Source organism: Phyllostomus hastatus, unplaced genomic scaffold (assembly GCF_019186645.2).
Source record: "Phyllostomus hastatus isolate PE091 unplaced genomic scaffold, TTU_PhHast_1.1 phas_contig_80, whole genome shotgun sequence".
Lineage (NCBI taxonomy): Eukaryota > Metazoa > Chordata > Mammalia > Chiroptera > Phyllostomidae > Phyllostomus > Phyllostomus hastatus.
Genome location: NW_025333960.1, coordinates 29,336,898 through 29,353,014, shown reverse-complemented (window position 1 = coordinate 29,353,014; position 16,117 = coordinate 29,336,898). Strand labels below are relative to the sequence as shown.

The 16,117-nt window shown below is 41.3% G+C and overlaps 1 protein-coding gene across 4 annotated transcripts in view; it reads right to left on the bottom strand.

Moving 5' to 3' along the window:
• Positions 1-16,117, bottom strand: part of MAPRE2 (microtubule associated protein RP/EB family member 2) — a 142,392-nt gene that overhangs the window by 82,242 nt on the left and 44,033 nt on the right. The window contains exon 1 of one of the 4 annotated variants that reach the window (XM_045849625.1): positions 5,758-6,021. The exons of 2 other annotated variants lie outside the window; for them this stretch is intronic. In XM_045849625.1, coding sequence (XP_045705581.1) covers positions 5,758-5,876 — 119 coding nt within the window. In that variant the 5' untranslated portion in view covers positions 5,877-6,021. Of the gene's footprint in view, positions 1-5,757; positions 6,022-16,117 lie in introns of those variants that run through there. One more of the 4 variants, XM_045849629.1, reaches the window with a different exon arrangement.

Genomic DNA, 16,117 nt, shown 5'->3' with positions numbered 1-16,117 from the left:
CACTAAAAATACACACCTTTTTTTCCTACTAAGAAATTATTTCTTGGTGGCCTAATAAAGCTGTTTAATCTTTACCTCACTAATGATTATTTTCATTAAAATAATTGAGCATTTTGGGAACACATTTCACAAAAACATACTTAGAAGGAATTTCTTCAATTGATGCTGTAAAGCAAAAGTTGTATACTTTCAGTTCTTGCCTCTATGAACTGCAGGTTTCCAGTCTGAAAGAATTTTCTCAACATACTATAAATTCCAAGCACCAAAACATGAAGATAAACAATCAGAATTTTAAAATGAACAATGAGACAAGGTACACAAGATACCAGTGGGATGTATGTGGAGTGTGATTAACAAAAAGGGCTGCAGAAACAGTGCTTAAGATACCAGATGAATATGACATAGTACTAAGTGGCTGGGAGCCGAAAGATAGCCTAAGGTCAGGAAAATGAAACTATTCCAATATCCATGCATATTCTAACATATTTCGTTGTGGAAAAAGATTGTTTTCACAGGGGAGGAAAAAAATCAATTTTTCCTTTAAACTGAAATTGACAAAATTCCAAAGTAAATAAACTCAACACTATCCAAGTTAAGTTCTGTCTTCTTCAGTGCCTGCCATCAAGGTAATCAATCCCCTTCCTGCTGTTGGAAGATTTGGTGCCCAAGTCACGTGGAAGGCCCTGAGCAGTTTCATCAGTGTCCTGTCTGCATGTTTTAAAGTATTAAATGACTCAGGAGGAGCCTTCACAATGAAGTGTCAGACGCCTCGCTTTTGAGTTTTGGATGGTTAGAACAGTGTAAGCGTATAGAGCAGCTACTCCTTGAAGTTAGGCTGCTAGCCACAAAGTGGGCTTCTGCAAATTCAGAGGCTATTGTCTGACCCAAGTACCAGTCCTGTTATGGATGATGCTGTCATTGCTTCCACTAGGGGAAAGGTGCCTTGAGCCAGGGAACATCTGTCTACCTGGTCCTGATCCCTACACTGGACCTCAGAGAGTTCTCTCATGGTGGATTAAGGATTCTCTAGTCCTCCTGGAGCCTGCAGAGTGGAGCACCATTAGAACTCTCTTTTCCTTTTAACTCCCATTTCAAAGCAGGACATCAATTCCAGCATGCACACTTCTGTTCACATAATGCTGTTTTTTGATTATTGAGTTTTCAATGGCTTTCCATTTTCGCATCTAACTACCCTTGTCTGCCTGCCTTTCAATGCTCCTGCCTCATTTTCCACTACTGCCCAACGTGCACCTTACCAGGCCAATCAAAGTTCTCATTCTAAAGCCTGCATTCTTTTCCCCCAAATGCTTGGTCTCCCACAGTGTGGTTTAGCTTCCTGCAGTATACTGGCCTTGAGGGTATCTTTTTCTACTTTGAGTCACTGTGGGCTCAGGAAATGCAAACCACTTTTGCCGTTGGACCAAGCCAAATACTCACAAGGTATATCTGTTACAAAATGAGCTGCTCACACATCTGACTTTGCTAGAACTCAAGGTCCTTGAAGGGGCATCCAGCAGAGAGTTTGCCCAGAGCACACGCTCAAGTATTTGTCAAATTAATTCTCCAAATCAAACAGAGTATTGAGATTAGTCCCAATATTTCCCCCTCGATTAATCTACGGGGTTATTCATTGCAGCTTCAAGGAGTCGCTGTAAATTCAGAAAAGATATGGGGTGTATGGAAAACAACCACCTAAAGGCAGAGAACCACCTCCAACCACTGTTCCACTAAGATAATGTGCTGTAAACAGATGTGACCAGTGACAGCCACTGGTGAGGAGGGGTGAGCCTCTCAGGGAGCCTAGAAGGTCACCCCCTTACCAGAAGCTCTGGCAAAGAAGCTCAAAAATCGGGCACCAGAGAATCAAAGCATCAGATAATACTTTGATTTTTTTACAAATACTAAGAAAAATGAGGACAAACAAAAATCACTATTTTTGAAAACCTGGGAGAGTAGTAAACCCAGATGATGCTGATATATACGTAACAGAGACACATGAGGCGAGACTTTTAATGTCTGTGGCTGCTGTTTTGGGACATATGATCTGAAAACTACATTGTGATTGAAGTGAGCCATGTTACAATAGCTTCTATTAAATGGAACATGCTTTCATGGCTATCTTTTATAAACACACACACGTGATTTTTTTTTTTTCTTAATGAGAGTTCATTTTTCAAAGTTGGTAAAGTTAGTTGTCAGAGCCAATCTTTCAGGCTTAAGTTTAAACTTGCTTTTTTTTTTTTTTTTTACAGTCCATTTCCTGGGGCCAAGTAATTTTTTAAAAAGTATTCAGAAACATACACTACTGTAGTTGCACGTGGAAACACCAGTGTGGAAATAGTCCCCTGGACTTATACATTCATTCTTAAAAGCCTGGAGTATGCAAACAAAGATACGGTGGGCAGAAGGCCAGTTAATAAATCTCATTTCCTACGAGCATCTGCATGAAACAGCTGTAGGGAGCAGCCTCTCCCGGGAGAGCCAGAGCAGGACTTGCTCACTCTGAATTAAACAGTGTCACCTCAAACGGCCCATACTGCATTTATATTTTAAGCGGCTCTTAACACACATGGATTTCTGATGCTCATAAATGCCATGAGGAAGCTGGGGCTGAGGAGGCCATCACATGGTCATGGACATGAGCTGTGGAAACACATCCACATGGCTCTGCTGAGCCATTTTTGCACTTGCTCTTTTCAACTGAAATGACCAATGGAGAGGTAATTTTCTAAAGGAAACTTGCTCTTCTAACCAAAGTGTGCACAGGATTCAATGATGATTTACCACCCACTCTAGTTCAGGCTGGAGAAATGGGCTCTGTGTACAGTAAGAGATACCTGGGTTAAAATACCTGGGCCATGGACCATATTAGAGCCTTATTTATAAACAATCTGGTGCAAATGTTATGGCAATGCTGTCTCCAACTGGGAAGTGACCGCCTGCTCCCTGACAGTGCTGGGAAGCACTGCCTTGTCCCCTGAATTGTGTTACCTGCCAGGTGAGGGGTATTCATCCTGGAGCTCCTATGAGTCCTTCTTTCCATAATCACAACGATCTTCTCATATTTATATAGTTCTTTTCTTTTAAGAAAGTCTTTGTTTTAAACGTTTTGAAGTTAACCTTATAAAAACTTTACAAGAATACAGTGAGGTATCTTATATGTAATGACCAAAAATAGGTATCATTATACAGATAAGGGACGGGCTAGGAGGCCTGTCTAGAACTCAGTCGAGGAATCAGAAGGAGAATTCCCTACGACATCCCAGGGCTCTGGGGGTATACAGGCCTTCCACGGGACTCAAACAGAACTCTCAGGCACTTCTCACTGGTGGGGGCTATGCCGAACCTACAGCCAAAGTAAAACTTATTTGGTTACATCTCTAGTCTGGCTTTCAAATTGCCTTCCCAAGTTTTCTCAGCAATTAAATGGCAATATTATTCCAGCCTCAGGACGCCAAAATAATTACAGAACAGTTCTTGGATTAAAAAAAAAAAGTGTCACATTTTTCCTTCCCTTATACCACTACAGAAAAATAAGTGGTAGTTATGAGACACTAGTCATCCACTTTGAAAGAAAAGCAGACCGAGGATAACAACAAGCATGTCTGTCCCTGTGTGCATCCTTGGTATAATATAGTACGTATATAATTTTAGAGGCTTCCTTCCTCATTTAACCTATGACATCTCTCACTATAGTGTCCAATAACCCTATTATATAAAATAGGAATGCAATGATGCTCATAGAGACTTAAGAATTTGTTAAGTCAAACATTTATTCCAATTCAGTTTTCTTTTTTATATAATTTGAGACACCATTATAGAGGCTCAGAAAGCAAACTACAAATAATTCAGGAGGTGGAAATAACCTGAAGTGACTTAAAAAGGTAAATAAAATTTTATTTTAAAACAATAATTTATCACCAAAATTAGCATTTAATATTTCCACCAAGTGATTTTCCATTGCCATTTCAAGTTAGTTCATATGACTAATGAAACCCAACTAGGCCACATCCTTTGGCCCACATGGTAAAATTCGAACTCCATCTTAAAAGCAACATTTATTTACGTGGCAGAGATTAACTCATTTAAGAAATGAGGGCTTCAAATGCATTACAGATATAAAATGTACTAAATGTGTAAGAATGGCTTAAACAAGTAAGGTTAAAAAAGCAACTCAAGGTTTTTGTTTTTAATTCTATTTGAGGCCTTAGAATGTTCAGAGAAAGGCGGAGGAGGGAGGGAGAGAGGGACCCAACTTCCAGTCACAAGCCTGGGTCTCCAAAAGGAGAATCTCAGAAGTTGCAGACCAATCTGGGTTTACATTAAAAGAATGACAAGCACTTGGAATCTGTAAGGATACCATGTCAACGTATTAGTTGGAGCCATAAGGCATGAGATTTTGGTGACTTCGTGGGCACAGCCAAAAATGACTGCAAGTATTTATGTAATAACCAGAGAGGATAGGGCAAAGGTTGCTTATCATTTGTTTTTGAGTCAGCAAATAGTGTTTCATTGGTCAAAGGCAGAGGAAGTGAGCTACTTTGGGTTCTATTTTATAAACATTTATACTCACAGAATATTCTACCCATAATACTATCTGAATGTTTAGATGAAGGCATTAAAAAAAAGAGTTATTTCCTGTTGCTCACTAGCTGAGAGGATGCACTCTAGAGGTATGTGTGTTCTGCTTCAAAGCAGAAGCATTGTTAGCGGTTATCAAGGTAACATTTAAAAATAACTACCCCAGTACAAAAGAACTTCAGAGGAAATATGAGTGAAGATCAGTCTCCCTTCTAGTCTGGCCTTGAGCTTCATTAGACTCTAGCTGCATTCTCCATTACATTGTTATCCTTATCAAACAATGCAAACAATTTTAATGAGCTTATCTACTAGAACATATTGCCAGATATGCTAATGTAAAAATGATGCCAACCACACAGGCCAACTCATTAATCATAGGGCTCACAACACAATGACCAAGATCAGCCCCATCCTTAAATCAGACCTCAGCAAAATACCAGGAATTACCTTCCTACTGTAAATAAAAAGGGCGGGCTCCCCCACCCATGCGGAGGCCATAAACTCCTAAAAATATGCATAACAGCGCCCCATTTTTTCAGGTCTGTTACAGTCCAGTCTCTTTCTAATAAACCTTGGGTTCCATGAAGGAAATTTTGGTGAATGCCTGACACCATGACCTCTCCTGTCAATCCCTGCACCAATCAGCGAGCAGAATTCTTACAAAGCTCCATCAATCTGGCGGTTTAACATCACAGACTGCAGCTTAATCTAGAGGATTCCATCTTTCCTGCACAGACACCAGGGCAAGCGCAAACGCTTTCCTCGCCATCCTCCTGTCCTCTGCCTTTGCCTTTGGGCACAGCCTACCTAATGGTTCCTTTAAAACATCTCCAAGGAAATAAGGTTAGGAAGTGCTACAGCTTGTCTCCCTTTGGAGAGGAGGGAAAATTGCTTGCCTTTTTATCAATGTGGAAGGAAAGAAATGGAGGGAGACCCCTTGCAGGCAGCAAACCTATTCACAAAATGCTTTCCATCTGCAATCGTGAAGCCTCCATGCATACCCAACATGACACATGGAAATGGATAGCAAAGAATCACAACTGCCTTCACAAACGCACGTCTGCAGCCCGGTCTGGGTCAGTGTCTGCTTCATTATATAACGGGCCGGATTTCCATTTCCGCGAGTCCCAGCCGAGGTGCCCCGCCCGGCACCACTCCCTGTGCCAGACCGATTACCTGTAGGAACGCTCCCCGCGCACGGTATGCTTCCGGAAAGGAATGATGGTCCCGTTATCCTGGATGATGTCGTTGTTGTTCTCGCCATTTGGGGACAGGGTTTGGGTCGGACCAGGCATTGGCGCACTCCCGAGGTAGGGAACAAACCGCTGTGGGCTGGCTGGTGAGGAAGGTGGCTGCGTCTTGCCTTCCCGCTCGCCTGCTCCTCACGCAGACCTCGCCTGCTCGTAAGCTCCCTTCTCCCAGCGCAGGCTCCCGCCCCGCCCTCCTGAGTCCCGCCCTCCTAGCTGCTGACGTCAAAGCGCCGGCAGCAGCACCCTGGTCACGTGGCCAGGCCCATCACCATAGCAACTCGCTAACTCATCACCTCGCCTCAATTCGCACAGGGCCGTGGCGTGACCACGCCAGCAGCTCCAGGCAGGCACCCGGGCGGGCCTACATCTGGCATGTAAAATCGAGGGCCACCCCCAGCCCCCCTCGCAGACTCGCCTGGTCTGAAAACCAGCTCTTCCTCTAACCATTTCCTTTCCGACCCGTGCTCCAACTGCAGCTGTGTACACAAAAGAGCGATTCAGGCCGAGGGGTGTGGGAGACCCTTTAACTCATTCAGTACCAAGTTCTTGCGCCCTTAAAATTAAATTCGGTTCGGTTTCAGGAAAAGCTAAGACCTGGTGTCCTGCTTCCAGAAAATGTATAGGACTAAGGATTTAGAATTTCCAGTTCCTTCCCTATTCTCTAAACACAAGCAACCTCCTCCCCAAAATAAGCCTCAAACCTGAAACGTAAGAGGAAGCTGTATTTCCTTGCAATCAATGTAGCCTTTACCTTAATAATGTGGAGATTAAAGATGACAAATTAAGAGATTTTTCTGCACAAAAGAATCCCCCAAGAGGGTTTATAAAAAAGATAACCACCATTTTAGAATATCATAGTTACCCACAACCCCCTAATTCAAATTCTTATACTGCCTTCTGATACAGATAATTAATTCCTTGCCGTTTATTTCACTTCCATTTGAATTAAGTGAACACCCGATTTAGTATTTGGAAGCTCTCAGCATTCAAGCTACTCTATATCACTGTAATGCAGTTTTCAAATACACTGGTTATGAGACAGGCACTATTATTACTATCCCTATTTTAAAGATGAGTGAACTAATGAGTGAGCATGAGATTAAGTAACATGCTCAAGGTCATACAGCTAGAAAGTGGTGTACTGGAACTTCAAAATGGCATGTTTTTATCAATGTGTTTGACAATAGTGATCTATACTTAAGGTGAGCTCATAAATATTCTATATCAAGGTAAGAATCAAGTACTTAATGCACACTCTCAATGTGACCACTGTGAAAAGATAGCTGTGAATAGATTTGCTATTACAGTGCAAAGACTACAGATTAGATTATAAACTCTGAACAGACCCTGGATGTGTCCAGTGCTTTCCTCCAGGGAGGAAAAGAGAGTCTGAAGGATTCTGTGGCTATCAAAATGGTCTTTGGTGTTTTTTTTTTTGTGGGGGGGAAAGGAGGAGAAGAATTGGGGTATAAAAGACAATATAACTATATGTGGCAGAAAGTACTAGGCTATACGGCCCACCTGTTCACATCATTGTGTGGTTCATCAGCTTTATCATTTTGTGGTACAGATATTAAAAACAGGTAAAAACTTTGTCATTCCTGACAATTGTCCAGCATATCTCCCTGGTAATAAGTTATCTCTGGCATGTAGCTACTAGAATTAGACACAAGTGATTTATAACCTAGGTGGCAATGATTGATGGTCTCAAACAAGGGGGCATTCTCCCTTCTACTTTATATTTGGGTGACATTCTATAATTTTATTTTATGCTTCTCCAGTGAATTCACTGTATACAAGCTGATTTCTTAGCTTACATGAGAATTACTTCTTACATAATAAAGATCCAAATCTGACCTTAGACTTTTGCAAGGTACACAGATATGTATAAGTAAAAGAGACACACACAAGCCTTACATTGCCCAAGGAGCTATATAAGGGACTTGAGAGTGTAGTCATTGCTACAATCTACTTCCTCTTACTATTTCTGGTATGGGACCCATGGTTGTCAATTTCCTTAGTAATTTGTTCTCTTTCACTGAAACTTCCCCTTTTGCAGGGGACAGTCTGAAGATGAAAGGCACAGTCTACAAGACAAGTATTTAATGTTTTCAGAGTATGCTCTCTCATTGTGTGTTCTTTATTACAGCTTACTTTTTCATAATCCCGTATTTAAGTAATATGTTAGACATCACTGATGTTATCACAGGGACTAAATATTTGTCAGAATTGGAATGCATGGTTCATTGATAATACCAACTAATTTTGTGGAGTGAATAGTCCCACCATTTCTAGGCTGCTTGTGCAGAAGAAGACTACTATAGCCAAGAATTTGGGTTGATGGGCTAGAAGGGGAAGAAGATATCTAAGAGCCCTTGTGAATCTTCCTCTAGAACTGCTTTGAGCCACATTACTATAAAGGGGCTCAGAAAGCTCCAGAAACCTGTTATTACCCTTCCAGATGCAGGGGTAACAGGAGTAATAATTTGAAAATATTAAACAGATGTGTTTTCATTCCTCTTCTTAAAAATCAGGTGATCTGGCTGCAATTCCCCAGTGTAGCCCTGGGGCGAATTCCACTTCAGGAAGGAAGATGCTAGGATACAGGCAAAGTACAGAACAGGCAGGAAGGAGGAGGAAAGAGTCTACCTTTTCCAACCCCAACTGAGTGTAGAAAGAAGGAGATGAAAGTAGGATCACCCAAACGGAGACTTTGGAGAAGTGGTGACTTTGTTCTCAACCCAAGAGATTTTCTTTTGTCTCCTTTCCCATTAGGGACTCCAGGAAAAGACCTTACAGAGCATCTCCCTAACACCTCCTTCCCCAAACAGGTGCAGCCCCACAATAGTCAAGACTAAAACCAGGGGCTTGGTATGGCCAGGCATAGGAGTAAGGGAGAGAGAAGGGTATCTAAAAGACTAAATATTCACCCAAGAGATGGAGCTATTCAAAGATAGTCTAAAAGGCTGGAAGAGGCCCTAAAACTGTGGACTGGCATCTTTAAAACTGTTTCTGCTACCCCAGCCCTCAGCAGGGTGAGCAGAATTGCTCAGATCAGTATAGAAAAAAACAATCAAGCTAACATGTCTTTGTACATCAACTGTGGATTCAAGTTTTGCCTTCTGTACATAGGTGTACTTGTAATAAAACGCATGCGGACCATGTCCTACATCTCCAACTGCCCCATGGAGAAATGGCTCCTCTCATCAAGCATCATGATTAAAGTTGGGGCTGTGGAGGCTGGCCTGGGGTTCCAACTTGGTTTCACTCCTTGCTTGACCCTAGCAAGTTACTTCGCATTTCTAAGATTTGGATTCCTCATCTATGAAGTCAGTGTAATAATACCGGTTTTATAGTGTTGTTGTGAAGATTAAATTCTGTAATATATTTAAACAGTGAACACAGTGTCTGGCATAGAGCAAATGCTCTTCAGTGGTATTTTACATGCTACCACTTCAGTGGTAATATGTTAGGTATATCCTAAAATGTTCATTTATTCGCTTACTACTTATAATTGGATCTCTTGTGTATTGGAAGTCAGCAAGCCAGAAAAGTCCCAGGCTCTGTCCTTGAGGAATTTGTTGTTGGCCAAGACAAAAATATTGGCAATTATGATACAATATAGTGCTGCAATAATTGTACCACATAGGGTGATATGGGACTACAGAAGATGAGCACCTAATTCAGAATGGAAATTGGCAAGTAGGTCTGGCAAATTACCCTAAGGAGCTATTGTCTCAGCCTCGGATGAATAAGAATTATAACTTTTTTGTTCACTTCCTATGTGGCAGACAGAGTGTAAGATTCCTTAGGATAGGGGTTTCAGCTGTTTTGTTTGCTGCTATATTTGCCGTTCCTAGAACAGGGCCTGACAGCTAGAAGGCACTAAATGAATAAGTAATTCATTCATTTATTCAATAAATACCTGATTTGATTCTCCAAACAACCCTAATGACAAAACTGAGGCTCTAAGAGGAAAAGCAATTTGTTTAGGATTGGGTATTAGGTTTTCTCAGCTGTGCACATGCTTAGCCACTGGGGAGCACTGTCATGTAAAAGAGGTGTGGCAGTGCAGAGGGAAGCTAAATGACCCCCCAAGCGGATACACTTAGGTGCAGAGGTAGGAGAGGGTGTAGGTCTCCGGGAGACAGCAAGTCGTTTAGTATGGACTCAGAATGGAGTGCACAGTGGCAGGACACAGGGCAAGCACCAGGTGCAGAAAGCTGCTATGGCCCAGCTAAGGAGTTGACCTTAATTCTGAAGGTGCTTTGGAAGTATGAAGTGCTTTGGGGAGGGACATTAATGGTGAAAATTTGCATCAAGGTCTGATACTGACAGGTATGGAGGATGTATGGGAGAAGATTAAAATGAGTCAGTGATGAAAGTCTAAGCTAAGACATGGGCCAAGGTTTAAAAAGAAAGCACAGATTTGAGATTTAGAGAGGATAAAACTTTCAGGGTTCTCTGACTAACTGGATGTGGGCACGGATATTGAATGGGGGCAAAGTGTGCGTAGTGAAGTAGAAGGAGGAGGCCTTTCACATGAATCCTGGGCTTATGGCTTGGGTGACCACATGGGTAACGGTATCACTTACCCAACTAGGAAATACAGATTGAGTTGTCCTTCTGGAAGAAAGGTTCTCCTGATGTGTTTTGGACACAGAGAAGTACCTACAGGACATCCACCTGGTGACCATGAGTGGACACTGGGACTCACATGTGGTGGGTGGTCATTCTCTGTTGAATGAGGGAATATGTGGGTCTTTGAACTTATGAGGACTTGGGGATTTGGAGGAAATGACCTCACAGGTGATAACTGAAGCTGTGGGTGTTGGCACCTAACTCAGGGAGAAAGAGAATCCCTAGGGTGGAACTCTTTAAAAGCTGAGTGATTTAAGAAAGAAGGTTGCAAAAAGAGACCGTGAAGGATTTTGCATGTTGGGGCAAAGCACAACACGGAGCAGTTTTCCTGGGCCCAGGCGAGAAGTAGGGAGGAGGGGGTGTCTCTGGGGCCGAGAGTCACAGAAAGGTTGAATCAGATGAGGCCGAGAGGTGTTCATTACATTTGATAAGGTGCTCTTGAGGGTACTTTTAAGAGGGTGGATTTCAGATCTGAATAATAAAATCTTCAGCAAGCAGGGAAAGCTGTAATTCTTTGTAAAATTACCAGTATTCTGATCTAGCAAAGATATTCAGAGAAGGGATATTAAATCCAGGGTCATATATACTCGTATGTGGTATCAGTAACTAACTAGAATCAATAAGTATTTGCATTAAAAAGTCCTAACAATGTTGGAGAGGTCTATATGTTCATCAATGAGCACCAGTGAGTACCAGATAAGCCGATCCTACCTCTCTCTGAGCCCCATTCTAGTGGAGTCAAGACTCCTTCCCTCCCTCAAAAACGTCAAACAAATATTCAAAACTCATGTTGGGAGAACACTGATTACAAAGGTAGACCCAGAGGACATGGAGCCAGAGCCGTGAAAACAACCAGCATAAGGGGAAGCCAGCAGCAATCTCAGCACAAAGATCCAATCGAGGAGGATGGAACTGGGAACCAGCCCAGGTTTTCATTTTCAGAGTTTTTGGCTTATGGCACAGCCCCATTTCTCTTGAGACTCTGGCCAGCAAGCACCGATAATCGTGTATTGGCAGACCTCATTGTCTCTCTACTCCTCCAACACACGAGGTTCATCTAGAACATGCATTATGCATTGCCTTGGATTTGAAAAATCCAAAATACAATAGCAGAGAACATATGAAATCATTATCCAGGATGCATGTTAATCCTGATTCCATCCCAGAAGCACTTACTCATTATGTATGCCTTTTCCGGGTTACAGTGTGTTCACTGACATTGATATGCACTATGGTCGCACTATAGTCAAAGGCACTCACAACCGTCATGCCATCTTGGATGGGGGCTTCCTTAGATTGTCATCACCCCCAAATGCAGGCAGAAGATCCCACTTAGCTGTCACCATTGCTGTCCTGGGAAAAGAAATTTCTCCCATGCATATGTCCTAGAACGTTTTCCAGTAGGGAATGGCAGAACAGCTTATCGATCCATGACTTAAATTAGTATGTTTCACACCCAAAATGATAGCAGGGAATAAATGTGTGATTGGTAGGTCAGCCAGAGGCCCTGGCCCTGAAATCACACTGGTGGCACAGAAATGTAACTGAGAGTAGTCCTTGCTCACTGCCTTAACCCCAAGGCATAGACAGTTTTTGTATGCTTATGTCTCCTGGCACTTAGTAATAGCATTTTACATAAGAAAAATTGGTAAATAATGTTTTCTCCCTGATGAAGGAACCCTCTTCAGAGCCAACTGAAATAGGTGTGTTCCTCCGGGACTGACTTTTAAGGTGACTTGTCTTTGCAGATTATTTTTCTGCACATTTGTAGCTATGCTGATACTCACACTAGGCAGCACCTCGCAAGCGTCCTCCCTGCGTGCTAGTAAAACAGCAAGGTTTCTGTAACGTCCAAACACAGAACATGCCATTGTGTAAGATTTCTCTGAGTCGGAATTTATTTTCTAATTCGCTTTCTCTTGGATTTTCTCAAGCTTGGACTTAATTTTGCGGAATAACTCATAGAACATGATGGAATACAATTTAAAAACACTCACAGAGCATTATGATTTCTGTAATCATTCAATCAAATCTGTTCAATGTGGAGTTTCAGTCTATTAAATAAAAATGTGCTTTTGAATTATACCATCTGGTTAAATTTTAGAGCTTTAAATATGTTTTCCATAAAAATACAATGTGACAAATGTTATAATTGAAGAATGTATTGAGTATCACAGGAATACAGAAAAGAAAGAAACCATGTCTGGAGGAATGAAAAAAAGCTTCACCGAGGCCATGATATTTATTTGTTTTATGGCTTAATCATTCATTCAACAAATATTTATTGAGCACGTATGTCCTAGGAATAATTCTAGGCACTGAAAATACAGAAGTTAACAACATATAAAATCCCCTGCCCTCAGAGAACTTACACTTGAGTGTGTAAGTGTGTGCGTTGCGAGGTGAGGGGACTTAGGAGGTGAGGTTGGAAAGATCACAGAGGGACGGAAATGTGCAGAGCTTTGAACGGCCTAGACTTTGGCTGAAAACCAGTTAGACACCATTACTTTGTAGTAGCGTTAGTGGTGTCTGTTGGCACAGATGTGAATTCTAGTAATATTGACAGTAATGATAGCAATAGTGATACCTATTATTTATTGGACACTTTTTTAAAATTATATTTTACTGATTATGCTATCACAGTTGTCCCACTTTTTCTCTATCCAGCAACCCCCACTCCCTCAGGCAACCCCCACACCATTGTCCATGTCCATGGACCACGTGTATAGGCTTTTTGGTTACTCTCTTTCCTGTACTGCACTTTACATCCCCATGGCTGTTCGGTAACTACCTATTTGTACTTCTTAATCCCCTCACCTCTGCACCCATTCCCCCACCCCCCTCTCCCATCTGGAAACCATCAAAATGCTCTCTGTATCCATGACTTTAGTCTCTGTTCTTGTTTGCTTAGTTTGTTTCTTAGATTCAATTGTTGACAGATACATACTTATTGCCATTTTATTATTCATAGTTTCGATCTTCTTTTTCTTCAATAAGTCTCTTTAACATTTCATATCATAATGGTCTGGTGATGATGAACTCCTTTAGTTTTTTCTTGTCTGGGAAGCTTTTTATCTGCCCTTCGATTCTAAATGATAGCTTTGCTGTGTAGAGCAATCTTGTGCTTTTTAATGAGCCAAATACTATGCTTTAATTGAGTAGATATTTTAATCCTCACAGAAACTTATGAGGAAGGGGTGATTTTCAATCCCATTTGTGAAAGGAGGTAACTACTGAAATAATTTTGCCTGATCACCAGCCAGGAAGTGGCCAGCTGGGCATGAACACACCTGCCAGGTGTCAAAGCTGTCATTCTTATTCACTGAAGCCCGCCTTCCACTAGGGTCTGATAAAACCTGGGCAAAAGAATGCAGAATCTGGACTTGGGGAGTAGCAGCAATGAAACAACAGAAGAACACAGAGGCAAGAGAATGTAGATTCCTTCCCTGAAAGCAATTCAGTCTATGGAGCAAGAAGGTAAGGCCTGCAAAAGGTTGGAGGAAGAGGGGATGGGAGGAGGGTGCAAATTGTTAGAACGAGTTAGTTGAACATTATGGTTAAGGAAAAGGAAGGGGGAGGAAGGGGGAGAAGGAAGAGGTACCAGGATTTGGGGTTAGCAATATATGTTATTATAGGTAGAAAATAGTTTTCTTACCCTTATTTATAGTGATTAACTATTTTCTGAGTAAGTCTAAACTACTAAGATCCATTTCTTTGATACCCATCTTCTGGAGGGGAGAGAGACCACAAGGTTTTTTGTGGGTTTTTTTTTGTATTTATTTTCAAAGCTAAAATCTGCTTTCATTTTCACTATACCAAGACTGCTACAATTCAACCATTCCACTACAGACATGCATGTTTGAATGTTCTCACTGAAATGTGCCGATGGCCAAGTTCATGAAATCCCTTTATTTCCTCCCCGTTTTATTCCTATGTTTAAATTAAGTAAAACACATGTTGTTGAACTGACTTGGTAGGGCAACTAAAAAAGATAAAAGGCATCATGTGCTCAGTTGGGTGGCAAGGGAAATGAAGAGCCTCTATGTACCATCAACAAATAAATAATCTTCCAGAAGGCTCAGAAGCTTCCAGACAACTATTTCTTTAGAGCTCTCAAAAGTCAGCTGACTCATTGGGCTTTATTTCTGACTTTGATATTGAGAAGTCCTAATTGAATGAAGAGGGTCCTTAATATAAATACAAAGCCAGTGGGGGAGGGGTGGGGACAATACTAGTTCTAACAGGTACTCAAGGCCTCCAGAGCTTCAGAGCCACTCAGATCCCAGGCCACTAATGGCAACCAGGAGCCCTGGGAGGAAGGGTCTTCCTGAGCCCAGGTCTCCTCCGTGGAGTCAGCCGTGCATGGCCGCAGCGCGCCGGCTCACGGGTGGCTCCTCCACAGTGTGTCAAGGGAACATGAGGCCAGCAGCTGGGAAGCAGTGTGAGTAATGGAAGAGAAATTCACCAATTTCTGATCTCATCCAAATAAAATTTTTAAAAAGAAATTAAAGCAGCTTACTTCATTAAAAAAAGAATGCAAATGGAAATTATGAAGTAAGACTAAGTTTCCATTAGAAATGTTTTAATTAGTGCTTAAACTTTGTTTACGCAAGAGTTTATAATGTCAAGTATCTTCATGATCTCAACTCACATTCACCATCTACAAAACATGAACATGAACATGAGGGATCCAACTACAGAGCACAACACAGGAAAACATAATGGGTCACCATCAAGTGGCTTCTATTTAATTTCTATATGAAGAAAACCCAAACGGATCTTAGTCTTAACAACACATAGGGGGCCACAATGAGTAAATAATCAGCTAGTACAGCTAGATTAATCCTTGAGATTAATGCCTCTACACAGCCTGCCTTTCATACCAACCCCCAAACCCCCAATTCCAGTCTTTTCAGGAGATGCTATCAGCATTCAAGGACGCAATGCGACCATTATAAATGAGAAGTAATGATGTGTAGTGGGATGCACATGAATTGTTGTTATATTATCTTTCCCTCCTTTTTTCCTGGGAACTATTCCTTTAAACCTTGTGATTCAAGTAGAGCTTGACAATAATAATATTCCATCTGCCTGGCACTAGGGGATGATGATTCAGGGTTAGGCATGTGCCCCAAACCAGGTGATCTAGAATATTTAAAATATTGTTAGAATATTAGAATTTTTAAAAATTAGAGTTGCAATGTGGTGTGTGTGTGTGTGTGTGTGTGTGTAGGGGCAGACAGTATCTTCCTTATTGAAGATAGCAGTTTGGAGTTATGAAAATATAGTATGAAGTGCTAGGCAAGAAAAAAAAATTAAAAGGCATCTAATCCAGAAAGGAATAAATAAAACTGTCACCATTTACAGATGACATGATATTGTATATTAAAAAAACCCAAAGACTCCATCAAGACACTGTTAGAACTAATAAATTCAGTAAAGTTGAAGGATATGAAAATCTGTCCCTCTTCTATGCACTAATAATGAACTATCAAAAATAAATTAAGACAACAATTCCACTACAATTGCATCAAAAAGAATAAAATACCTAGGAATAAATTTAACCAAGGAGGTGAAAGACATGTACATTGGACACTTTTAAGACATTGATAAAAGATATTAAAGAAGATACAAATAAATAGCTA